Genomic DNA, 27993 nt, shown 5'->3' on the forward strand with positions numbered 1-27993 from the left:
AACCTGGGAGGCAGAGGTTGCGGTGAGCTGAGATCTCGCCATTGCACTCCAGCCTGGGCATCAAGAAGGAAAATCCATCTCAAAAAAAAAAAAAAAAGGGGCTCCTTCATCTTCTCCACTGTGCAGAGTAATTTAAATTTTTACTATTATTTCAAATAACACTATCTTTAATTGTCCAGAACGAGAAAACTAAAGGACAAAAAAAGCGGCTATAAAACAGCAACCCCTCGGTGTGGTATACTATTTCCATACCATTCCTCCTCTTCAAAGCACTTTCCATTTCTTAGATCGCCAAAGCCACAGAGTGAGGCTGTTTAGATTTTGAGTTTCAAGTCATAATCCTGAGGCCGATGGCAGAGGACCCATGGTCATTCAGATGAAGCAGCCTTTATCTGAGGCAGAATAACACCTTTTACTGCCCTCCTCCGTCTCAGGGCCCTGAGGCATAGATCCGCCCCAGCAGCTCTGGGTAATACTTACATATCGTAGATGCAGTTTGGAGTGAAGGAGTGATTTGCCTTGTGTCCCAAGGAGGCACAGTACTTGGATACGTGGTTATAGGGCTCAGGCACATCAATGACCGTTTCTTCATCAAGGGAGAGGGTGTTCCCATTAAGGGCCCAGTCCCTGCTGTCAACCTGCAGAAAACAAGAAAGCGAGCCTTAGAGAGGATCTTTCTCCCCAAAGGTCAAAGGACATCAGAGATATTAACTCATTTATCTTATTATTTTTTTTGTTTTTGAGACAGGGTCTCACTCCATCACCTAGGCTGGAGCGCAAGTAGCGTGATCTTGGCTCACCACAACCTCTGCCTCCCAGGTTCAAGCGACTCTTGTGCCTCAGCCTCCTGAGCAGCTGGAATTACAGGTGTGCACCACCATGCCTGGCTAGTTTTTGTATTTTTTGTAGAGACGGGGTTTCACCATGTTGGCCAGGCTGGTCTCGAACTCCTGACCTCAGATGATCTGCCCACCTCGGCCTCCCAAAGTGTTGGGATTACAGGTGTGAGCCACCACACTCAGCCAAAACTTCAAGGTTTGAGCACTACAAAATGAAATAAAACAAAACAAAACAAGGCATGTCTCCACACACTGAGAGTGCAAATGACATGTGTGGTCAGTGCCAGGCAGCTCGACTTACTATTTATTCATTTTTCCTTGTTCTATGTGAAAAAAAAGGATTTAAAGTCCCTGATGAATACACACACAAATATAACTGGATAGCTTGCATTAAAAGTAGATAAAGAAGAGGAGGCAAAAGAAAAAAAACAAAGTAAGAACACAAATGGAACCAGAAATGTAAGGGATGCAAGAATGTACTCTAGGAAAGTCCTCCACCTTTGTTACAGGTGGGAAATCACTGTGACCAGGAGGCAGCCATCGATTACCAGCATGCCTTCTTATCTACAACAGGGGTTACTAACAGTGTAACAATCAGGCTTCTTTTCTCCAAACCACTCCTGACCAACTCACCCCAGGAGCTGGTGATGACAGCAGTCCAGCCTTTTGAAGTCAACAGGATGACATTTTTCATACAAAACTGTTGACTCTCAAGGTATACCATTTCCCCCACTATTAAATTGTAATTGTGCTTTTATTCATATGTGATAGTCCCTCAACTGATGTTTACTAAGCGGTACCATGTGCCGGGCACTGTTCTAGGTGCAGGGGATACAGCAGTGATCAAAAGTGGAAAAAAAGCCTCATGGACCTTAATATTCAAAAACAGTCATGTGATACCGATATGTGGCACTTGGTACCATCTACCTTAGGCTGCCATTAGTTGTGTATTTTTCTTATCTCCCCAACAGAATCTAAATTTCATTAGGGCAAGAAGGGTGTCACTTTCATTTATACAATAGAGCATATTGAGGTTCAGCACAAAGCCAGATTCTGCAGTTTGAAATCCTACTTGAACTCTGCTATTTGCTATATTTTTGACTTTAAGCAAGTTGTGTAATCTCTCTAGGCTTCCGTTTCCCTATCTGTAAAATGAGTAAGTAAATCATATATCAATATCCCAAAGTCACCCTTTGTATGCTGAATTTCTCTGGATTGCTGACAGAAGTCTGGCCTTTGCATGGGACGTAGTCTGACAGACCATAGTGCAGTTTGAATACATCGCCCTCTTTTGCCTGTGCAACTGCTTTGAAAGTGTAATAACTTTATTATTATTTCACAGCATTTTCCCTCTTACTGTTCCATAGGAATAAATGCAAAGGTGAACATAAATGTGGAATATTAGCCATAAGCTTAAGGTCCCATACACGTAATATAAGTCAGACAAGGAAGGAGCACATAAGCTGTGCTAAAAACATTGAACTTTTGCCCTTAGGCAGACACTTAGGGAAATTAACTGTAAAGTGAAGAAACAAAAACAGAAAACATATATGAAGCCTTTGACATACATCAAAGATTGTATCTTAAAGGTAAGAGGTGATTCAACTCTTTAACATTTTGTTTTTAATTTTTTTGACAAAAGAACTCTTCCTGACAAAATGTAGGATATAGTATAGCATGGCTTTTGCACAAGAAGATGTAAGGGGCTTTCCTATAAAGCACCCCACCCAAGGTCATGAGTTAGTTATTTACAGAGTCTGACTGGATCTCAATTTTTAAGACATTGGTACAGTCTAATATACCAATTACTGTCTTATTGATGGCATTACCCCACTCTCTATAAAATAGCTGTGGAACTTTTTAAAAAAATCGTATTAAGGCTTAAAATAAAGAGGAGGAAAATGTCCAATCAATTTTACAAAAAAGCCAATCTGTTTCTTTAACTTTCTAGTGAGTACTAAGGTAAAGGGATTTTGTTTGAAGCAAAGCCCTTTAACCAACAAAGTTGATTTTCCACTGTCAGCCCCACTCACCTCTTGGTGTGTAATTCGAACTCCATTATAAAAAGACATAACAGTATTAGGTCCCACAGCTACCTTTGAAAAAAGTCCTTCTCCAGCACTGGAAATAAGAGATTCAGCAACATAAACCCTAAATTGAAAAAAGAGTTGAATAGTGACCTTTTCAGCTTAATATGTCATTCCTTACATCAACTGCCAAAATATCATTAAGGCTACTGATTCCAAAATGTCAATTCATAACCCAACTAAGAAGGGAGGGAGGAAGAAAAAGTTAAACCACAATATTTTGGCATTGGAAATTAAACAAACGGTAGTTATGTCTCTTTTAAGAGTGGTGTTTAAAATTTGCTTTCTAATATAGAAATTATCATTATATTTTCATAAAGATGCTCAGTGCTTGATATGAGGTATTTTTTGGAAGAATTTTATGTTTTTAGTTGATGACAATTTTCACTGTCTTACTGGACAAGTAAACATTTTTTCAAAGTTAATTAAAGCTATATCTAAGTTTGTCAGTGTTAGATGGGAGGGAAAGGAGGCTGTTTTAGTTAAGCCTCAAGATGTATCTTCTATATGCAACAGTGACAAACAATTAATAAGATATATCCAATAAGCATTTCCCAGCAAAAGGGTTCATAACAGGGGTCAGTTAACTATGGCCTGAGGGTCCAATCTGGCTGCTGCTCATTTTTGTAAGTAAAGTTTTATTGGGACACAGCCATACCCATTTGCTTAGTATTGCCTATGACTGCTTTAGCTCTACAAAGGCAGAATTGAGTAGTTGCAACAGATATTATATGGCTTGCAAAGCCTAAAATATTTACTATGTGGCCCTTTACAGAAAAAGTTTGCCAACCACTGGTTTATAAGAAAACAGCTGGTTGGGCGTGGTAGCTGATGCCTGTAATGCCAGCACTTTGGGAGGCTGAGGTGGGTGGATTACCTGAGGTCAGGAGTTCAAGAGCACCCTGGCCAACATGGTGAAACCCCGTCTCTACTAAAAATACAAAAAATAGCTGGGTGTGGTGGCGGGTGCCTGTAATCCCAGTTACTCGGGAGGCTGAGGCAGGAGAATCACTTGAACCCAGGCGGTGGAGATTGCAGTGAGCTGAAATCGTGCCATTGCACTCCAGTCTGGATGACAAGAGCAAGACTCTGTCTTAAAAAAAAAAAAGAAAAAAGCGCTCATAATTATGGAACTGGATTTAACCAGACGCTGGGATGGAATGACCCTACAGGAACTGATCATCTGTAATTTCAGTTACATGGCTCTTATGCTTATTCATGAACTGGAAGACTGATTTATTGCTTTCAACTCTTTACTTCTTCGCTGTGATAGAATTATATACATCCTGCCACTTTGCCACGTGACCTTGTAGTGCCTCCCTCAGGGTGGGTGGAGGATACATCCTGCCCTACTGACTTCTCGTTTGGCCATCTGATCTGCTTTGCTGGTAGAACATGGGCAGAAGTGGCTGCAGGCAAGTCTCAGGTGTGAAGGGCTGGGGCAAATTTCTGCTGGCCTCCTCCAGACTTTTCACTGTCTCCACTAGAAGAATATGCCCTAGGGGGCTGTTGCTCCCTGTTTCTCTTGTAAAGAAAACATGTGAAACAGACTTGAACCCAACTTGAAACCTGGAGTCCAGCCTAGGCCAGCTGAGCTTAGCTGATTCCAGTCAAAAGTGGCTGAACCTCAGCCAACCTACAGAACTATGGTGTAAAACAAAATGTTTGATTCTGTAAACCACTGAAAGTTCTGAGGGCATCATTATGCAGCCTCATCACAACAATAATAACAGAAAAGACTAACACGTATGGCTATGGTCTTGTGTTTCGGAGCTAACAAAGAAGCTAAACCCTTCCCTTTGTAACTGGGCCAGAGCCTCATGTCAAAAAAGAGTCCATTCATCATTGTGACATTGTGGGGTCAGCCCTGTCAGTTGAATGGAGGAAGAGGCCTATTTCTCAGATGGGAACAGAAACTGAATGGGAGGTAAGCCATGCTTACAAAACACGAGGCAAAGAGAAAACCAATTTCAGATAGTACGCTTATTCATAAACAGATCTGTTGCTAAGGAATAAGAAGAATCCCAGAGAGGGTACCAGAAAAAGCCACATCAAGACTCAAGAGCTAGAGTTTAGCCATCCACATAAATAAGACATGAAGTAGAACAGGATGTGACCCTCTGGGAGTGGGCTTACAAACCAGAAACTTGTCATTTATAAGCTAGAATGTTTTTATGCCTCTTATACTTTCTTTGTTTCACTCTTGTCTTCTGTTTGTGAAAAAAGAAATTGTCTTGTGTTCCAGAACACCTCAGCTGGACTAAGATGAAATGGAGGCATCCTGTGTGCACAGGCTAGAGCTTTAAAGAGCATGAAATGTTCCCCTAGAGGGCCAGCATGTGACTGCAGCACAGACCCTAAGAACGGGAATGCTCGGCCAGGACACAGCTGGCTGCCTGGCCCAGCTGCTCTTTTTTTTTTTTTTTTTTTTTTCTTTTTAGATAGAGTCTTGCTCTGTTGCTCAGGCTGGAGTGCAGTGGCATGATCTCGGCTCACTGTAACCTCTGCCTCCCAGGTTGAAGCAATTCTTGTGCCTCAGCCTCCCGAGTAGCTGGGATTACAGGTATACGCCATGACACCCAGCTAATTTTTGTATTTTTAGTAGAGATGGGGTTTCACCATGTTGGCCAGGCTGGTCTTGAACTCCTGACCTCAAGTGATCCGCCCGCCTTGGCCTCCCAAAATGCTGGGACTACAGGCATGAGCCACCATGCCCGGCCTCAACTGCTCTTTCTACCTGGAGGTTTTACTCTAGGACAGACACACAAGCTGTTCTGTGATTTATGGGTGAGGAAACTCTCTTACAGGGTCAGATTCTACATAAGAATAAAAACACTCTTCCTCAGAATATAGAAATATTTATTTGAGGGTTGGCAAAGGAAAAGGACACTTTCATGAGGAGCTTGGTCTGAGCTGGAACCCAGCCTGGGCAGAGAGCCAAAGAGGCGCATAAGTTCCTACCACTAGGCTTATTTAACCTCACATAAACAGTGCAATTAAAACCCCAAGGAGGAAATTACCTTTCTGATTCATAAGGATCTGGAAGAAGAGCATTGGTAGAAATGCAAGATGAAGTCGACTTATCAAAGTGGTACACTGAATCTGAAAAGCAAACAAAAATACCAGTATAGGTGCAGAGTTAGGGAAGAGCATTTATAACACTTCTCTCTATTCATGGGACAACGAAGAGTTAAAAAACCAAAAATCTTAATCAAGTTATACCAACTAGAATGAAGTTCTTCAATTTAAATGGATACATTTTAGATTTACGCTTCAGTTTTATTTTCAGGCCTTCACGAACAGCCATCAGATGCATCTCTTAACATTCCAATTCACTCTTGAATTTTCCTTATTAAAATGACTTAAAGGATGCCTGGGAATCAATAAAATGCTTTGTCATGAAATTCTGACATCTCTTGGCTCAGATCAAATTGGATGATGGTTTTAAATTTTTCTGGTGGTTTTCTTCATTACAGATACAGTCTACAGAATCCAACAACTGAACACTGGCAGTTGTCTCCTTCACTAAGAATAAAATTCTGCCTCACCAGAATTAAGGAGAACAGCACTGCTTTTGATAAAGCATTAACAAAGTAATCTCCTTTCTATTATGGTGGTTCAGAAGCCAATTAGTAATTTACTCTAGAAATCAAGGCACACAACCACCCTAGAAGGAACACTGGCTCTCTGTGAAGGATTAGCCTTAGAGAATCCTCACAGACAGCACTAAAGATAGATGCTCTGAAGACTGATAGGTAAAGAAACAAGATTTAGAATCAGAGGGCTTACTCCTGCAAAACAAATGATTATATACACTGAGGGAAAACTCATAATCCCATTAAGCAATTCTTCAGTAGTTACCAATGGTTACTAGGTCCTCTTTCTGTTTGTTTGTGAGTGGCTTTTTTTGTACAACCAAAACCCCAATGAATACCTGAAACTAAAAGTCAGAAACCAATCCAAATCAGTCAGTGTCCGCAACAGAAACGGACCATTTGAGTGTTTCAAAAAGAATTCAGTTCAGGGAATTGGTCATCCAGGGGATGGAATGCTGACAAGCCAGATGGAGCCGTGAAGAGCCCAGACACTGGCAAGAGCAGGAAGCTGCCACTGGAGGCCGGAGGGACAGAGGGCACAGTGCTGCTCCTGGAGCTCTGGAGCTGGGGTAGTTGGAACTAGCCTGGGCCGTCCTCATGGGAGATGGAATCAGGAGGTGATGGGGCCACTGCTGGAGATGCTGGTTGACACAGAGAGGGCTTCTTCCTGCTGCCTTCTCCTGCTTTGTCCCCAGCCAGCCAGTGGCCTCCCTTTGGCCAAACTCAGACAGAAGTCAGACACACAGGAGCCTGAAAAATGCAGGCCGCAAGGGGCAGCAGCCTCTTGCAATAATAGCGGGCAGTGAAAGAATGATGAATGGATTGGATCTGAGAGCAAAGTGGTAACAGACCACCAAGCAATCCATGAAAAGAATTTAAACCACCCTCCCCCACTTTTTTTTTCTTTTGAGACAGTCTTGCTCTGTCACTCAGGCTGGAGAGCAATGGCGTGATCTCAGCTCACTGCAACCTCTGCCTCCCAGGTTCAAGCGATTCTCCTGACTCAGCCTCCCAAGCAGCTGGGATTACAGGTGCCTGTCACCATGCCTGGCTAATTTTTGTATTTTCAGTAGAGATGGGGTTTCGCCCTGTTGGCCAGGCTGGTCTCGAACTCCTGACCTCTAGTGATCTACCTGGCTCAGCCTCCCAAAGTGCGGGTATTACAGGCGTGAGCTGCTGTGCCCAGCTGCCACTTTTTATAAATAACCAAAATTTGTGCGTGGAATGTATGTTCATTGAGTGGAAATTTTCCTATGAATTCCATCTGGCTCCTTAGACTAAAATTTTTATGACAAATTTACTGAGTGCCAACTACATGTACAACACTAGGAACTGTGTAGATACAAAAAGGATTAACTTCTGGTGCTGCTTTCAGGGAGTGCACACTATCTCTTCCAGTGCCTACTGTCTCTTCTTCTGTTCCCTTAGACATGCCCAGGCTGCAGGCACATCCTTTACTTTTACAGATTTTACACATCCTTTACTTTCCCTCCTTTCCTCTATAGTATGCTATGCCCTTTGACTAGAATTCATTTATTCAATGGACAAACATTCATTATAAAAAGTGAGTTAAGCCTTAAAGATGGCGTAGGAATTAGCCAAGGAAAGCAGTTACTATGTGGAGTAGGGCTGATCAGGTGAGAAGCAGGGGCATAGGTGAGAAACTCCACAGGAAGTAAGTAGAGAACTAGAAGTAGTTTGTGGTTACAAAAGCACACAGAGAATGGAGAAGCTGGTGAGGCGACAGGTCAAGGAGTGTTTTATGTGAGATATTTGCATTAATTTCTCTCCTTCCCCAACCACTGGACCCTACAGTCACAGGACCCTGTACTTCCTAACCCAGTGGCCAGTCAGCAGGTCAATAATTATAACTGGAAGGGGCAGAGGAGAGACACAAACATGGCAGAACATTAGACTAAAGATCGGTCCACAGGATCTTCAGAGTGCCAGAGCAGCCACGGTTCCTGGCCCTTTTGAGGCTCAAACTATCCAACATTTCAAAACACCTGAGGTCTGCAGGAATCTTGCCAATAAATCCCCCCTTTCTTTTCTGCCTTAAGTTAATTTGAAGTGAATGTTTATTTGCAACCAGAAGGTTTTTGTTGTTGTCGTTGTTTTTTGTTTTTGTTTGTTTGTTTGTTTGTTTTGAGACAGAGTCTCTGTGTCACCCAGGTGGGAGTGCAGTGGTGCTATCTTGGCTCACTGCAACCTCCACTTCCCAGGTTCAAGCGGTTCTTGTGCCTCAGCCTCCTGAGTAGCTGGGACTGTAGGCACACACTACCACACCCAGCTAAAGCAACCAGAAATTCTAAAAAAATAATAATTCCCTTTAGAATTCTCACTCTCAACAATTTTTTTTTTTTTTTTTTTTTTTAAAGACAGGGTCTCACTCCTGTCGCCCAGGCTGGAGTGCAGTGCACTCAGCTCACTGCAGCCCTGACTTCCTGAGCTCACGTGATCCTCCCACCTCAGTCTCCCAAGTAGCTGAGATTACAGACACATGCCACTATGCCTAGCTAATTTTTTTTTTTTTTTGTATTTTTTAGGAGAGACAGGATCTTACCATGCTGCCTAGGCTGATCTTGAACTTCTGGGCTCAAGTGATCCACCTGGCTCAGCCTCCCAAAGTGCTAGGATTACAGCTGTGAGCCACCAGCCCTGGCCTACTGTTTCTTATTTATAGCAAGAAGAATGTAATAACAACTTTCATTACAGTGTTTTATGGTAGGTGCTAATATCCACATTTGGTAATGAGGAAACAGGTTCTGAAAAAATAAATAACTTGCCCAAGGATAATATAGTAAATGTTAGAGCTAGGTCTCAAATTAGGTGATTCTTAAGTTTAGGCACCTGCCACTAAAAATGCTGCTACTTCTGAAGTTTTAAAATTGGCATCACCAATTGGGATCCTCCCTTGTTTTGAGCCTCCTCATTTCTAAATATTATAACAGTGTCTCCTTTCAGAACATAGATCAAGGGCATAGATATCACAGTTTGTAGTTCAAAGATTACTGCTTCCTTTTTTTTAAAAAATAAACTTTTCATTTTGGAGTAATTTCAAATATACGACATGCATCACTTAATGAAGGGGATACATTTTGAGAAATGTGTCATGAGGCGAGTTGGTCATTACACAAACATCAGAGAGTGTACTCACACAAACCTAGATGGTATAGCCAACTACACACCTAGGCTATTAATAAATGGTACAGCCTATTGCTCCTAGGCTCCAAACCTGTACAGCTTGTTACTATAGGGAATACCATAGACAACAGTAACCTAATGGGAAGGATTTATGTATCTAAACATATCTATACATAGAAAAGATGCAGTAAAAATATGATATAATCTTAGCTGGGTGCAGTAGTTTATGTCTGTAATCCCAGCACTATGAGAGTCTGAGGCAGGAAGATTGCTTGAGGCCAGGAGTTTGAGACCAGCCTGAGCAATACAGCAAGACCCTGTTTCTACAAAAAAATTTAAAAATATTTAGCTGGGCATTGTGGTGCATGCCTGTAGTCTTAGCTACTGGGGAGGCTGAGGCAGGAGGATTGCTTGAGCTCAGGAGCTCAAGGCTGCAGTGGGCTATGATAACACCAGTCCACTCCAGTCTGGGCAACAGAGTGAAATCCTGTCCCTTAAAAAATAAAATGAAATAAAAACAAAAATATGGCATAATCTTATGGTACCACAGTTGTTACGGGCCCATGACTGTATACAGAAAAGTCGCAAAGAAAGCACAGAGCATCCTCACTGTTTCTCCTAATGTTAACTTCTTACAGTGCATGGTACATTTGTCAAAATTAAGAAACCAACACAGATACATTACTATGTACAAAACTCTAGACTTTATTTAGATTTCACCAGTTTTTCCACTAATGTCCTTTTTCTCTTCCAGGATCCAATCCAGAATCCCACATTGCATTTAGACTGTCTCCATTTTTAACTTAAAAAAACAAAAAAGACATTTAAAGCAACCCAAATTGGACCTAAATATAAATGCTAAATTTTCCACTTTTGGACAAGCTTCCTTTGGAGATTCTTCTTCAGATCCCAAATAACTAAATACTATTTAAGCCTATTAATGCCCAGATTTATTGTCTTTTCTGTTTTTTTCTCCCTATAACCAAACCTGGATCAGAAATACATGCATATATTGTTTTCAGGGAATCAGACCAATTCAAATAGCTTTCTTAAGCTGTGCCACTCAAAATGCAAAATCTTGATTTTTCTTTGTATATTTTCCAGATTTTCTACACTTAGTAATTTTATACTCAGAAAAAATGTTTAGTGTGACATGTGTACTTCTAAAAGGAAAATAATACTTTTTTCAAATATGGATTCCATTGGGTTCACTCATACATTGTGCTCCACACAAGATGTTGGGCTCGAGATGCCAATATGCATTTATATTTTCCAGTCACAGCTCAGGCTCAATCAACTTTACAGTTTAGAGATCTACTTGATTTGGTTCTTTATTATCATAGTACAGTTTTTTGGAGAGATAACCATTTGAAATCAGTTGAATTACTGCTGTCATTTCTTTATTCCCTCCCTATATGAGAATTATATACCTAGGCCCTTTGTCACATGACTTTTCAGTATCTCCCACTAATGTGTATGGTGTAATTTCCCTGTCTCACTGATGTCTGGCTTGGCCATGTGACTTGCTTTGACCAGTGAAAAGTGAGTAAAGTGCCACCATGTCAGTTCCAAGGTGAGGTTTCAAAAGGCATCACAGGTATCTGCTTATGCTCTGACACTTCTGTGATCCACTGTGGGAAAATCTTGCCCCACATTGCCATTGTCCCTTCAGATTAGGCCCCAGAATTAAGGCAAAGAGAGCTGACTCAAACCTGACCAGAAGACTCAAGTCTGGCCTGGCCCCCTAAGCCCAGCCTCAGCCAGCTGGAGTACAGCTGCTCAGCAGAGCTGTGGTTGCTGTTGTAAACCACTGGGGAGGTGCAGTGTCTGTTATGCAATAAAACCTGACTAATAAACACGATTAAAGAGAACTATACAGAGAGGAAAAGAAAAGAAGCTTGTCTCAAATCAGCCCTAACAACCTGCTTTGGAATTGGAGCAACCCATCTGAAGCAGATTCAACTTACTTCCAGGCATCAGTTCAAAGTGAGGCCTCCCTTCTTCAGTGGACATAAGGGTAGCCAGTTTGCCTTCTATCATCTCTCCATCAATAAATTTCCCATAAAGTGCGGTCCTCTCATCAGGGTACACATAGGCTATCTTCTCTCCAGTCATCTCCCCATCTTCATTTACTTCTCCTACAAGGCTTCCTCCATCCTGATGGGAGAAACCAAAAACCAGAAAATATTATATATAGTATGTCTAGGACATGAGTCCCAAGAAATTTCTCTTCTGCGCTCCCATTATTAATATAGCACCAGTAGGGATAATAACAGTTTAGGAACCCAGAGCTTTTCACCTGGGTAAGAAAAACATGATGCATAGCTCCTCATCCAGCTCCATACAAATATACTGCTAGAAAGTCATACGCATTTGGGGCATGTATGCCTGATTTAGAGAGTGGGAAATTCCGCTGCAGTTTGAAATCCGGGACAAGTTACTGATAGTCTATCTTGGTTTACTAAGAAATAAATAATGTTTCTTTGATATTTGTAACATCAATTACCAATATTTAAAGGAAATGTAACTAAGTGTTATTTTTGGCCAAAATCAAATATGATGACGATCTTTAGCAAGACACTCCTACCCACTATTCATAAGATCTCCCTTCTCAATATTAAATTTTGGATTTCTAGTGTGTTAGGAAAATATTCAGTTCAAATGTACTTAAGAATTAATTCAGTGTACACAAGTAAAGAGAGTTATCTGCACTTTTTCAGAGGCAAACAAAAGGATGTCTGGACACTGCCTTTCTGAGATTCCTATACCATCACCTTTTTTGGAATTAGAAGGAAAAGTGAAAAAAGATCAACTAAATTCCACTCCCATCTCAATTCTTTCTTCCCACTCTATTTCCTGCTCCCTCTTGCCTCCTTTTAGCAGAGCAGCACACTTAGCTTCATGCTTAACTCTTTCATTTACTTCATTCCTAGGGGTCATTGAGTACTTTAGGGCAGAGGCTATCATATAATTCTATACCTTGATAAGTGGTAGGGACACAGTAGGTGATTCTTAAACGCTTTTTAAATTGAACAGGGTTACCAAAAAGTAATGAATAATTTAAGCTAGGGTGCCAGAGATGTTTCTTTCTTTCTTTCTTTCTTTCTTTTTTTCCATCCAGAAGGTCCTCATGGTATAACTTTGAAAATTTAAGACCTTAGGGAGTTTGATTTAACAACAGTAATGCCATGACATCTTTTAAAAGCTTGGTTAATTTCTCCAACTTGAGGATCTAGGAACAGCTATCTACTCAAAGTCAATGATGTAGGATGACTTTTGAGTGATCCCCAATGCTGCCTTTTTTTTTTTTTTTTTTTTGCCTTCTAGGAAAAGGGATGTAAATTTAAAAATGAATCATGGCACTTACATAGAAAGAAAAATATTTAGAAGCATTTTTAATGGATAGAAAGTGCACTAGGGATATAGTCATTGCTCTTTCTTCTCTTCAAGTTAATTCTTAATAATTGAGCATAAATGGAGATGATACTTCCTGCAAGATCTGCTTTCAGGCTTTTAGTGATGATTATTGAATGGAAGGGTATAAGAGCATTTGTGCTTCTTATACTCCATGACTAACATAAGATAACATTACTATTTATTTAAAACAGAAGTCTGTCTTTCCAGGGTCTCACACCTTTCCCCTTAAATGTTTAAATTTCTGGTTTCAGAGGGAGTGAATTTATTTGTCCAGAATGATAAAGTAGAAATTCTTCTTTCATTTCCAAAAGGAGTTATATATTTTTAATTAAAAACCTTATATGAAAAAGTTTTTCGAGGTAAATTTTTGAAAGAAATACACTGTCCTTAGGGTGAGCTTACAAATATGGACTGTAGGGAAAATCATCACTTTTTTCTCCCCTTGTTCCTGCTATGGCCCATTACAGAAATTTCCTCCTCTGCTGTATCAGGTATCAGGGAGTGTGGGGAAAGAAACGGCTGCTTTCTCTCCTCTGCTCACTGGCTCCTCCTCGTGGGGGGAGAAATCGTTCATTTGACTGGTGAGCAGCCAGGGTCTGACACCTACTGACACCCATTTCTCTACTGGGTAGGGGTTAAGAGGACAAAGGCTGCTTTTCTGCTCACCAATGCTCCTTCCTAAGGCAGAGTCTTCTTTGAGATTTAATATGATAATCAAGGCTAAAGGTTAAAATGTAGCTATATTTTTGGTTTTCAAAATGCAACCACGTTGAGCGAGGCCAATCCATTCACCAATCTTGGCGCATCTTTGATCCCATCTAGGGACTTTCATTGACTATGTCACAAGTAAAATGACAGGTAGTAGGAGAATCTAGTAATCCAACACTTTGCCTGCTTCCTATACTCATCTCTATGTAGAGAGTTCCACTTCCCCTGACTTCAAGATGCACGGTCACATCAGCAGCGCCCCAGCACTGGGCAGCAAGATGCCCACTCTGGCTACTCACGAGGCCAGGTTTCGGTCCTCCTACCCTGGGCAGCACCTCCACCGCTTCTGATCTTTCTGCTTCTCTTCTCCTAAGCAGTACATGTTACAACTTTTGATCTATCACGGATCCTACCAAGAGGATATTTAAACGCTTTAGCAATTCTTAGAAAATGTTTTACAACATTCTTATGCCCTATTCCTAGATTATAACTTATTTTTTAAGAACAATGATGTGTAAGTGGATTTAGCTGGGGTTACTTTTCTTGTTATATATATGTAACTGATCATTTCTTTTTATTAGCACTTTTTAATCATAAGGTTTCAGAGTAAAAAATACATTTTCATCTTGGTGTGGTGGCTCACACCTGTAACCCCAGCACTTTGGGAGGCCGAGGCAAGGAAATCATCTGAGGTCGGGAGTTTGAGACCAGTGCCTGGTCAACATGGTGAAACCCCATCTTTACTAAAAATACAAAAAAATTAGCCGGGCGTGGTGGCCTGTGCCTGCAATCCCAGCTACTTGGGAGGCTGAGGCAGAAGAATCACTTGAACCCAGGAGGCGGAGGTTGCAGTAAGCCGACATGGCACCACTGCACCTCATCCTGGGCAACAGAGCGAGACTCTGTCTCAAAACAAAAAAAGAGTATTTTGACTTAAGTTATGAACAAAATAAAATATTAAGCAAAATATTTTCTAGCCAGTTGCAATGGCTCATGCCTGTAATTTCAGCATTTCAGGAGGCCAAGGCAGGTGGATTGCTTGAGCCCAGGAGTTCAAGACTAGGTTTTAGAGAAACTCTGTCTCTAAAAAGAAAACACAAAAATATTAGCCAGATGTGATGACATAGGCCTGTAATCCCAGCTACTAAGGAGGCTGAGGTGGGAAGATGGCTTGAGTCTGGGAGATGGAGGTTGTAGTGAGCCAAGATCGTGCCACTGCACTCCAGCCTGGGCAATAGAACAAGACCCTGTCTCAATAAATATAAAATAAAATAAAATAAAGATAAAGTGTTTTCTAAGGTGTATTTTCTGAAACATTTTCTGGAAATTCAGTAACAACAGATGGGACATTTGAAATGCAAACAAAAATTAGAGCATTAATTTCCAACCATGGGTTCTGCCGTATCTTTTTACTTTAATAGACTCCAGAAATATCATAAAATGCTATCAAATACTCAAAGGTAAGTTAATTTTAATCACCTTAATTTAAACAATATAAACCATAAAATACCTTAAAAAGCAGTTAGTGGAATTGTAGAATCAAGTAACAACAGTGCAGTAAGCTCCCCCAAATTAAAAATTGCTGGACTGGTTTTTACATATGAGAAACAGGGAATAAAACTAATAGCAACAATGAAATTTTCCACTATCTCCCTCTATGTGCCAAAAGAATTAAAAGCAATATATTTTGCCTTTATTAGTGATACAATAAAACCAATTTGTCTCAATTTGTTTTAATCATGATTAATTACTCCTTTCCAAAACAACGCTGAAAAATAATTAATAATGGATTCAAGGGCCAACAATCTAAGCCAATAGTGAGTAACAGTGAGAGGGCATGCCTCATAAACTCTTGGCGTCAGCTGTGGTGACTCTCAGGTTTCACAGCTCCCAAGTTCTAACACAGAATACATTTTACTCTTCATTGTGAAGAACCACACACAGTATGTTACTTTCCAGCAGAGTGAACAGTCACATGGCTTACTGGGTAATATATCCAGCACACTCCATGACGAATGTTATCTTTATACTGCCCCTTGAAGATCAGTCTCCCATCTGTGTCATATTCCTGGGCTGGACCGTTCAGCTCTCCGTCTACATACGTGCCCTGGAGAACTCCTCCATCTTCATAAGTGTAAACTCCCTGGCCCTGCAAGGCATCATCCACATAATACCCCTCCAGGGTGCTGTGAGGAAAGGAAAAACAAAAAGGAATAGTCAGACCATGACTTGACTCTCTTAGAAGAAAGGATCATATCCAAGGAACTGCATGCCCAGCTGTGTCAGCCCTGACATGGATTCAGCGCAGCCTCCTAAATTATCATCGACTGCTAGGAAAAGATGCTTCATGGACATGGGTAAGACTGAGAAGAAAGACGGAGATTTAATACCCAATCTCATGGCTCCTGGGAATCCTTTTACTCTGCTGGAGAAAATAGAGAAGAAAAAAGCTACTGATGGAAACTGAGAACAAGTTCACTTGGGTATGTTTTCAGGCAATAGAAATTCTGGTGTTACCTGTTCCACAGGCAAACCATTCATGTCTAATTTCCCTCAAGAGTGCTCCAGAATTCACTGGTAGTTCTCAAGGGTCTTTCAGATGGCTTGTATATAGTAATCTCTAATGACAGAAATGTGGCTTAAAGTGTGTGAATGTCTACACATTTGTTTCAAGTCACTAATGTATTATTTATCAGTAATAGCTGTAATTGGTATCCAGTCAAATGAAATCCCTTCCATCTCCTTGGAAGACATATGGGGATTTATTTAAGTATATCTATATATGTATGTATGTATATCTATGTATATACATACATCCATGATCGTGGCCAGTAGGAGCAAGTAAGGAAGACTGAATGCTCCACCCTGCTGATATCATTAGCATCCTGATAGTTTGAGACCCATGGTCCTATACCAGAAGAAAGCTCACAGGGATGCTCACGTGATTTTACCAGCACTTCTCCATCTCTCTCCTTGTAATATATATTTGCAAGTTCAGGAACATGTTTTCATTGTTATCCTCTGAAAGGCCCTATGCAATGAAACTACCCAAAATTCCCTTTAAGTACTAAAATTTGGAATAGGGAAAGACCAACTCAAATTATTTTTAAAATTTAAAATGTAAGAAAATTTTGCAACAAAGACAGCTTGATTATTTTAACATAGGCAGAGAGTATTTATTCATTAATTCAACTAGTAAATTTTTCTTTTCGAGAGAGGATCTTGCTGTATTGCCCAGGCTGGAGTGCAGTGGCATGATCATGGCTCACTGCAGCCTCGACCTCCTGGGGCTCAAGCCATCCTCCCACCTCAGCCTCCCAAGTAGCTGGGACCACAGGTATGTGTCACCATACCTCGTTAATTTTTGTTTTTTTTTTGTAGAGATGAGGTTTTGTCATGTTACGTAGGCTGGTCTCGAACTCCTGGGCTCAAGGGATCCACCCAACTCAGCCTCCCAGCCACAACTAGTCAACATTTACAGTGTGCCTTCTCAGTAGCAAGCATTGTGTGAGGCTCTAGAGCTGATAAGGAACAAAACAAACACAATGGTATAGGAGAGACTGGCAAGACACACTGTGAACTGGAGCAGATGGGACGCAAAGCGGGCCATCAGGACTTAAGTGGCTGCACCTGACTCTGTCTGGTAACGTCTTGACTTATTTCAATGAACAACTGTGAATGATCTATAATTATTAAATGAAAAGCAGATTCTAAATAATGATAGCTTCTGGTTAAAAGGTAATTATACTATTTGTAGTCTCCCAAGGAGATAAATAGTTTTCTTTCAGTTTTATTTGTACTATCAATGACAAATAGGCTTCCTAAATTCATGAAGAGAATAAAGTGCACTTTAGCATAGCTCTTGCATAAATAATCAAAATTATAAAACAGTGAGGTTGGAAGTAATGAGATTCAACTGTCATTAGACTTCCACAATTAAAAAAAAATCACTGGTGAAGGGTACTAATCAAGTGACATAATGATGTAATTTATGTAGTGCAAGAAACTATTCATTTATCTTCATTTTTAGGATTGCCAGGTATAATACAGGATTCCCAGCTAAGTTTGAATTTCAGATAAACAACAAATAATTTTTTAGTTTATGAATGTCCCAAATAGTGAATGGGATATAATTATACTTACATTTTTTTGTTGAGCAAATTCCAATTTAACTGGGTGTCCTGGATTTAACTAGATTTTTATTTGCTCATCCTGGCAACCCTATTGACTTTGGATTCTCAGCAGCATTCAAAATGTTCCTGTGTGAGTTTGGGTAGAATATTACTCCCTGACAGACTAGTCTGCCAATATTTCTCAGGGTTATGATCAAATCTACAAGACACGGGTCTTGCAAATCAGACAAAAAATAATATGGACTTGCAGACATTTCCCCCAACTGTATTCAGTGGCTTGTCCTAACCTCCCTTACCCATGGAGCCCATCGTCCCATCTATCAGAGTACGAAGAACAAACTGCTATTTCCCTCTTAGCCCAACTGACTCAAAGTACACAAATGCAAATTCTTAAGGCATTGGAAAGCAAATCTTACTGCGTTATTTTTTCAGCCATCTGCTTGAGGCCACAGCTTAGCTTTCTTGGCAACTTTTAATAGTAAGTTAGATGAAATCTGATGACAAAAGAGGGTATATTATACACATAAACTGGGTTCTCCAGGGTGATAAAAGTGATGTTTTTAAAATCCTCTGTCATTGAGGAAATAAAATATACGTTTCTTAGACTGGCATTCAAGGCACTACCTTTCTCTCTAACTGTTCTTTCCAGAGGAGGCTGGCAAACTATGGCCTGCCGACTGTTTTTGTAAATAAAGTTTTACTGGAACAAAGCCATGCATGTTCCTTTCTACATCATCTATGGCTGCTTTCATACTACAACAGCAGTGTTGAATTGCTGCAGCAGAGACCGTATGTGGCCCACAGAGCCTCGATTTTACTCTCACCACATACAGAAAAAGTTTGCTAATCCCTGCTCTAAAAAGCTCTGCTCATATCGAAAGTTTACTCACTGACCTTTATTTAGCTTAGCTTCCACACTATATTTTTCCTTGCTTTCCATAAAACATATGTGAGCAAACTTTTAAAATCCTTAAGGCCAGCCAGGGGGAAAAAAAGTTATGATTTTTTTTTCTTTTCTTTTTCTTCATTGAAAACAAAAATAATCATGGACTAATAATGAATACTCTGAAATCTCTGGCATTTTTCTATCAAAAAAGAAAGAAGCCAATGGGTGCAGTGGCTCATGACTGTAATCCCAGCACTTTGGGAGGCCAAGGTAGGTGGATCGCTTGAGGCCAGGAGTTTAAGACTAGCCTGGCCAACATGGTGAAACCCCAGCTCTACTAAAAATACAAAAATTAGCCAGGGGTGGTAGCACGTGCTTGTAATCACAGCTACTCAGGAGGGTGAGGCGCAAGAATCACTTGAACCCAGGAGGCAGAGGTTGCAGTGAGCTGAAATTGTGCCACTGCACTCCAGCCTGGGTGACAGCAAGACTCTGTCTTAAAAAAAAAATAGACTGGGCATGGTGGTTCACGCCTGTAATCCCAGCCCTTGGAGGCCGAGGCAGGAGGATCACCTGAGGTCAGGAATTTGAAACTAGCCTGGCCAACATGGTGAAACCCTGTCTCTACTAAAAATACAAAAATTAGCCGGACATGGTGGCAGGCACCTGTAACCACAGCTACTCGAAAGGCTGAGGCACGAGAATCGCTTGAGCCCAGGAGGCAGAGGTTGCAGTGAGCCGAAATTGCACCACTGCAATCTTTTTTATTTTTTATTTTTTTGAGATGGAGTTTCACTCTTGTTGCCCAGGCTGGAGTGCAATGGCACAATCTTGGCTCACTGCAACCTCTGCCTCCTAGGTTCAAGTGATTCTCCTGCCTCAGCCTCCCAAATAGCTGGGATTACAGGCATGCGCCAACACGCCCGGCTAATTTTGTATTTTTAGTAGAGACGGGGTTTCTTCATGTTGGTCAGGCTGTTCTTGAACTCCTGACCTCAAGTGATCTGCCCACCTCGGCCTCCCAAAGTGCTGGGATTACAGGTGTGAGCCACCGCGCCTGGCTGCACCACTGCCCTCTAACCTGGGCAACAGAGCGAGACTTGTATCCATTAAAATGTTAATATCGGGTCATATTTGAAAAGTGGGTACATAGAAATAGCCTTCTAATGTTTCTTGGTGAAATTGGATTGAGAGCTGGGTTTCAGAGCAAGTCTGCTGGTCACTGTGTTAAACAGAGCCTACTCATCATCCGCGGGGAACCTTGTTTTCCTACAAAGTAAATCTATCCTGATCTTGGCAGCCCTGCCATGCACATTATTCATCAGAGCCTAGGCATGTACTATTACAGAACACTCCATGTCTTTATCGATGTTAAATTTACGTGTCCTATTTCTCTAACTAGATTGTAAGCCCTTTATGGGAACAAATTAGGAAATATGCATCCACGTATCCCCCCCAACATATAAACTTCATGTTGATAATTCCTAAGCAAAAGAATAGAAATGGAAACTGGGATCATTTTGCATTGAGAAGAGAAGATTGAGAAGGAACATAACAGTGTTATTCAAGTGCAGGGAGCATTCTTATGTGAATTCGATATGCATACAGGCTGTACGTGAGGAAAGTTTCTTAAACTTCCTATGCTTCACTTCTTCATTTGTAAACTGGACTACTCAGAGTGTTGTTATAACGGTTAAATGGGTTAATATATATCAAATGCTTAGAATATGGCCTGGCACATAGTGATTGCTTAAATAAAGAACAGCTATTATTATTAAACATGCATATTCATGTGTATGATGGCAAGCTTTCTACTAAAAAACTGGGTTTAAAAAGCATCATCATCAAAAAAGCATCATCAAAGAAACAGTTATGAAACACTGAAATAAAGAAATTTATAAAACTGCATTAAATCTATTTTTAAAGAACAAGCAAGAAAAATTCCTATCTGCAGTAATTTATGAGTGATCCAATTGACTGGAAGAAAATAAATGCCTCTAAAAAAAAGCAATATGTGTTCATTGTAAAACAAACACATAAAAAGCAATTCAAGCAATACTAAGATGCAGAAAGTAGAAATTCTCAGTCCTCTTCCCCAATTTCACATACAGTATTTAAGACTTTTTCATTTCTTTTTTTTAAGATGAAGTCTTGCTGTCGCCTAGGCTGGAATACAGTGGTGCAATCTTGGCTCGCTGCAACCTCCACCTCCTGGGTTCAAGCGATTCTCCTGCCTCAGCCTCCTGAGTAGCTGGGATTACAGGTGTGTTCCACCAAGCCTGGTTAATGTTTGTATTTTTAGTAGAGATGGCGTTTCACCATGTTGGCTAAGCTGGTCTCGAACTCCTGACCTCAAGTGATCCACCCGCCTCAGCCTGTGCTAGGATTACAGGTGTGAGCCACCGCTCCTGGCCACTCTTTTCATTTCTATACCATGCATTTTCCTACCTTCTGTTTTTGTTATTTTAATAAAAATGGGATCTTACTATACATAATATTCTTAACATGCTTAACTTGTATTTTCTTAAAGTTCCTTTCAACATCTTGGCAAATTCTTTAGTATGTTAAGAAATTACAAAAATGGTCTTGCAATTGTTTGATTTTTCTGGTACCATCATCTGAATCAAACAACTGGAAAATGTTGAGGAAATTAAAACATAAATTTTAATTAAATTTCTTTTTCTGCACATAGATCAATTTTGCCTGTTTTATCCAACCTCTTGTACTTAACAGTTAAATTTCGAGAAATCAGTTAAGAAATCTAACTTACAAAGAAATGGAGAAATTTTATAGTTGTTTTCCTAGACTTACATACCTGCATTTTATTCAGATATTGCTGTATTTTCATTAAAAATTCCTGTTAGTATTTGAATATAGAAAACTGTTCTTAGAGACTTAACAGTTTTGGCTTTTCTTCATGGTTATGGGGTCTAGGTTTTGGACCTTCCGCCTCCTGGGGCCTAAATTCTGTTCCCTTCCTTCCACTGTGTTCCCTTCCTTTTGTCAGCCATAGCAATACAATAACTGAGAGGAAATTTAAAAAATGAATAATCACTCCTTAAACTCCCATCTCTAACCAAATTGAATTGTGACCCTTAGTATATACATTATTTTAGGAATTATTTTATATGACAATATATATTATCTTTTGAAACACTGCAAACTAAGCAAAGAGCAGCAACAAGGAGATCCAACCCATCTGCTAGAACTATTTCCAGCCAGAAACTTCAACTTCTCCCAAGGTGTTGGAGCAAGTTTGATGGAGAACTCTAATGCTTCCATATAATATAATGTACTGTGTATCTTTGAAGGTTTTCTTTTTCTATCCTTTAAGAAAAGATCTATGAGTCTACTATAGATCTAATTATTACAAAGCCTCAAAGTAACAGTAAAATATTTGAAGAGTGAATAATGAAATTTAGTTTTGCTTTCTAAAAACAAACCTCAAGAAAACTTTCTGCTATGGACTAAATGTTTGTGTCTCCCCAAATTCCTGTGTTGAACTCCTAACACCCAATATGATGGTATTAAGAGGTGGGGCCTTTGGGAGGTAATTTGGTCCCAAGGGCAGAGCCCTCTTGAATGGGATTAATGCCCTTATAAAAAGACATTAGAAAGCTTGTTTTCTCTCCCTTTACTTTCCACCATGTGAGGATATCAGGAGAAGATGGACATCTACAAACCAGGAAGTGGGCCCTCGACAGACACAAAGTGTACCAGTGCCCTGATCTTGGACTTCACACCCTCCAGAACTGTGAGAAATAAATTTCTGTTGTCTAAGCCACCCAGTCTATGGAATTTGTTATAGCAGCCCAAACTAAGACACTCTCCTAATAATTATTAATTAATAATAATAGTAACAACAACAATGATAAAATAATCCATCTTTTCCCCTAAGCACCTTCTGAGTGTCCTACACTTTAAGGGTCTTTACAGGTTTTCTCATTCAATCACAGCAATCCTGAAAAGCAGGTATAATTATCTCCATTTTACAAGTTAAGTAAATGGAAGTTCAGGGAGGCCAAATAGCTAGAACAGAATTCTTCTGAATTGATTCCTCAGGAAAACCTTCTGTCAATCTTCCAAGCTCTTCCCAAGTTGTTAAGGCCCCTACAAGAACATAACTGAATTCACTCCAGAACTCCTTTTAACATTTCACAACTATGGCTGATGAGTAACTTCAAGGAAAATTAAAGAATGGAATAAAGGCAGTCAGGCCCACAGCTATTTCCCTGTTTCAAGTTGGAAGATGGTAGCAGATGTAGTGAAAAAGAGGGTTGGTTCTAGAATTGAATTCGCTTTGGTGTAAGTCTCAGCTCCAATCATTTTTAACTAGGTCACCTGGGGCAAGTTATTTAGCCACTCTGTGCCTTAGTTTCTTCGTATGTCAAATGGGATTATAAAACCCACCTCCCAGACTGTTATGAAGACCACGTGTCCAGTGTTGAAGAAATGGTAGTTATTCAATGTTACCCATTTCATTTGCACTCTCTTCTTGCATGTCACAAAAATTTTTGGCCTCAATCAGAACTGTTTGTTGAATACAGATGAATATATTTGCTGGGTCTGGTTCCAACAAAAGCTAGAGGACTGTCAGGAACACAAAAGAAACTTTTGCCGCATGTGGGAGGTTGGAATGCATGACTTCAGAAGTCCGATCCAACTCCAATTTCTCTGAATTGTGATCAAGCACTTTCTGAAAACTAAACACAAGAAATCCTGCATAGACTTGACACCTGGAGAATGCCATCCTTTCTCAGTGGCTCATCAGACGGGTGACCTTGCTTAGGTTATTTGGCCAGTGATAAATTACACGGAGCCCTTTTGGCAAATGTAGCCAAGCAACATCAGAAAAGGACTTGGGCACAGGAGAAAGAAGCCGTGGAGTAGTAAATCCTTTAAAATCAAATTGGCATGTGAAAGAGAGGCATCAACAATATAAACAAATAAAGCTGAATGAATGACCTCATCTCCACCTCATAATTAGGCTAAAAACCACATGACCCTAATATTCCATAGCCCCCGCAAAGCCAATCTGAAGAAACATCTCCTTCTTGTTCACCATTCTAGGATTGTGAAAAGTCTTGCCTTTAGGTTCATAAATCATGGTCAAAATAGAACAATTAAAGAAAGATACATGAAAATAAACATCCAGAATCGAGGATTAGTATAAAAATTAGAGATGTGTGTATCAAAGTATTTTGAACACTACACGTTTTCATCACACCCCATGGTACTCCAGCAAATCCACTGGTGCCAGACAGACTCCAGATCCACACCAACAAAGCCTCAAGATTCCTGTCACCACGCTGCATAAATTCCTTTATCTCGGGACCGAGTGGATGTAAAGAAGTCCCAGTTACTGAATCTCAGGATAATTTCTTCTTCCCTTTTAATAGAGGAGGCGGGAATGGACACAATAGCTGCTTTAAAAACAATTTTTAAAATAAGGTTATGTTCTCTTTCATTCCTTATTTGTAGGGCAAACCATCTGGTAAAGCATGAGTATTCTGATTTTAGGTTTCTGACTTAATAAGCTGGTTGTAGTAACTTAGCTTTTCTCTTCCACATTTTGTCATATAATGAAGAAAAGACTAAGTATTATGATCTCAAAACTAGCAAACATTCTGAATCTGAGACAGTTGTGAACAGGTAAACAATGTACATTTTTGCTATTTAAACTGATTTAGAAATAGATAGCTATTTCTTCCATATGTTGAAGAGGTATCTGCACTCCCATGTTTATTGCACTATTCACAACAGCCAAGATATGAAATCAACCCAAGTTTCCATTAACAGATGAATGGATAAAGAAAATGTGGTATATACGTACACAATGGTATACTATTCAGCATAAAAACAAAACGAAATCCTGTCATTTGTGACAATATGAATGATCCTAGAGGACATCATGTAAAGTGAAATAAGCCAAGCACAAAAGGACAAATACTGCATGATCTCATTTGTATGTGGGGAATCTGAAAAAGCTGATCTTACAGAAGTAGAGAACAGAACAGTGGTTAACAGAGGCTGGGGAGTAGAAGACAGGAGGGAAGGATGGGGAGAGGTTGGTCAACAGGTACAAAGTTACAGTTAGATAGCAAGAATAAGTTCTGGTGTTCTATTACATAACAGGGTGACTACGGTCAACAGTAATACATTGTATACTTCAAAATAGCTAGAAGAAGGGATTTTGAATGTTCTCACCAGAAAGAAATGATGAATCTTTGAGGTGATGGATATGCTAATTACCCTGATTGATCATTACACAATGTGTTTATGTATCAAAATCACACTTTACCCCAGAAAAATGGAGAATTATGTGTCAATTACAATAAAACTTTAAAAATGGCTATTTCTATATTTTACCTTGAATATGTTTAGTTAAGATGTGCAAATTCTCTGCCAATAGTAATTACTTCTATGGCATGGGTTGGGGTTAAAAAAAAGCGGGGGGGAGCACTTTCACATTTCTGAATTTCTTGAAGTTTTGTTTTATTCCACTAAGCATTTGTTATGTTTGCAATTTAAAAATAAAATAAAATATTCTGCTTCTATTTACAAATTTGGTTTTAAAATTTCACAGGGCTATTTTTCCTAGTTATCTGGATATTTGAAATTCTTATTCAGATTTATCTCATTCGATGTCAAGGGAAACACTGATTCTATAATTTTCTTGATATGTTTATATTTGTTTGGATACTTCTCATAAATCATATTCTGGGGTTCAGTTTTCATATAAAATTAGAATATTTAGGCCAAGTCTTCCGTTACTACACTGTGATTTTCCTTGTCTCTTTCCTTGTCGGAACATGGGTTCCCACAATTTCAGACAAACTCTTTGATGGGGACACAAATCAGCATAACAGGTTTCAACAACTTTCTTCAATACAAAGTTTTTGTCTCCTCGCTTGTTATTCAAAACCTAATGCCAGCCTTTCTTAAGGAATTTTTCCAGACCAAAGGTTGATGACTGACAATAAAGGCAAAGCATTCCCACTTAATTTTACCCAACACATCAAGCTCTAAAAGCCGGGGATGGGAACAGGGAGAAAAAGTAATAGACAAATATAAATAAAAACTGCTTCATGTAGAAACAACTGACTTATCCATAATCAAATCCCACATCTGCCTTAGAAAACCCTGCTAGATTCTCGACCTTTTATTCAGTTGTAAGACTCTCTTACTAATTTTTACAGCAAATCCTTTTAGCAGATGTCTCGTAACATGATCAGTATTTGGGTTTAAGAAGATGAGGACGACCTTTTGAGATCCTGTCACCACACTGTTCCATCATGTGTAATAAAACCAATGATACTGACATCTTCCCCTTAAGGTATTAACTCCCATCTATCTGAAGATAACCAGGATAATCTCTTGAGGTCCTCGCTAACACTATTTTTCCTTGATTCTATTTAATCAACATCTCCACTGGTGTTTGAGTGGTAGATATAAAAATTAGTGAATTGGGTGGGCGTAGTGGCTCACACCCGTAATCCCAGCACTTTGGAAGGCCAAGGCGGGCGGATCACGAGGTCAGGAGATCAAGACCATCCTGGCTAACAAGGTGAAACCCCGTCTCTACTAAAAAAATGCAAAAAAAAAAAAAAAAAATTAGCCGGGCGTGGTGGTGGGCGCCTGTAGTCCCAGCTACTCAGGAGGCTGAGGCAGGAGAATGGTGTGAACCCAGGAGGCGGAGCTTGCAGTGAGCCGAGATCGCGCCACTGCACTCCAGCCTGGGAGACAGTGCAAGACTCCATCTCAAACAAACAAACAAACAAACAAACAAACAAAAATTAGTGAATTGGTTAGGCTGGGCACAATGGCTCACGCCTGTAACCCCAGCACTTGAGAGGCTGAGGCAGGTGGATCACTTGAGCTCAGGAGTTTGAGACCAGCCTGGGCAACATGGCAAAACTCCATCTCTATAAAAAATACAAAACAAATTAGCCTGGTGTGGTGGCATGCACCTGTAGTCACAGCTACTCAGGAAGCTGAGGTGGGAGGATCACCCGAGTCCAGGGAGGTTGAAGCTGCAGTGAGCTGTGATCATGGCACTGCACTCCAGCCTGGGCAACGGAGTGAGAACCCATCTAAAATAAAATAAAATAAAATAAAATAAAATAAAATAAAATAAAATAAAAAGAATGGTGAATTCGTGCCTCAAAAGGAAAAAAAAAATCAATGAATGTATTTCTAGCCTATAGATAGTTACTGGGCTAGTGCTGCCACTTGGCCCGGTGCTTCAGCTTGTTCATATCATGACACACCTGCAAATTAATGCATTTGTCTGACACACTGGGGTAAGCGGATGAAGATGTTTGGGGCTAGAAGTTACTAGCTGGATATGAGAAGACAGGTGCCCAGGAAGTCTCAGGCCCCACTTTGCTATCTTACCCTAGGGCTGAGGGGATCAGCATCTTGAAGCTAACAAGTAGCTCATTCTTGGCACACTGGTTCAGAATTTTAGTCTAGCCCATCAGTACTCTGTGTATCAGCCCCATAAAGCAAGCAGGTAACCAACACCAAATTCAAACAAATCTGCTGGACTGTTTTCCCAAAGAGTCAATCAGTTACTGGCTATCATCATCAAACTACCAGATTTAAAGTGTGTGTGTGTGTGTGTGTTTGTGTGTGGAGGGGGAGGCGGCGGGGGGGTGTTCTGGGTGAATTCTACCCTCTCTTTCAGCTCCCACTCTCACTTAGCAAGGACTTCTTTTTAGTATCAAATTAAGAGAAAGTGCTATGAAGCATAAAAGATGTAATAGACACAGATTCTGCCCTCAAGGAAACCTCTGTCCTTGGAGATGAAGGAGACATTTACATAAATATGTACTTGTTGAATGAATAAAAAAATTTGCAGAATGAGGTTAAAAGTGACACTTTTCAGAAAAAAGAGCTATAAAAAAATTGCAGTGGAAATGGGGCAGGAAAAGTTTCCCTCTGGATAGGTTAAAGGAGTCATAGGAAAGAAAAGCAGTGATACCAACTTTTTTTTTTGAAACAGGGTCTTGCTCTGTCACCCAGGCTGGAGTGCTCAAGCAATCTTCCTGCCTCAGCTCCCCAGCAGCTGGGACCACAGTTCCCAAGGTCTCTACACCTGGTGGCAGAGACAGGGTCTCACTATGTTGCCCTGGTCAGTTCTCAAATTCCCGGGCTCAAACAATCCTCCTACCTCAGCCT

General features: G+C 40.2%; 1 protein-coding gene across 1 annotated transcript in view; it reads right to left on the bottom strand.

Annotated features, from left to right (window-relative positions):
* The window catches only part of SETD7 (SET domain containing 7, histone lysine methyltransferase), a 53224-nt gene that overhangs the window by 11348 nt on the left and 13883 nt on the right, over positions 1-27993 (bottom strand). Inside the window, exons 3-7 of the mRNA XM_003820675.6 lie at positions 15776-15977; positions 11634-11823; positions 5947-6028; positions 2873-2990; positions 481-638 (exon numbers count right to left, since the gene is read on the bottom strand). Coding sequence (XP_003820723.1) covers positions 481-638; positions 2873-2990; positions 5947-6028; positions 11634-11823; positions 15776-15977 — 750 coding nt within the window. The remainder of the gene's footprint in view (positions 1-480; positions 639-2872; positions 2991-5946; positions 6029-11633; positions 11824-15775; positions 15978-27993) is intronic.

Source organism: Pan paniscus, chromosome 3, assembly GCF_029289425.2.
Source record: "Pan paniscus chromosome 3, NHGRI_mPanPan1-v2.0_pri, whole genome shotgun sequence".
Lineage (NCBI taxonomy): Eukaryota > Metazoa > Chordata > Mammalia > Primates > Hominidae > Pan > Pan paniscus.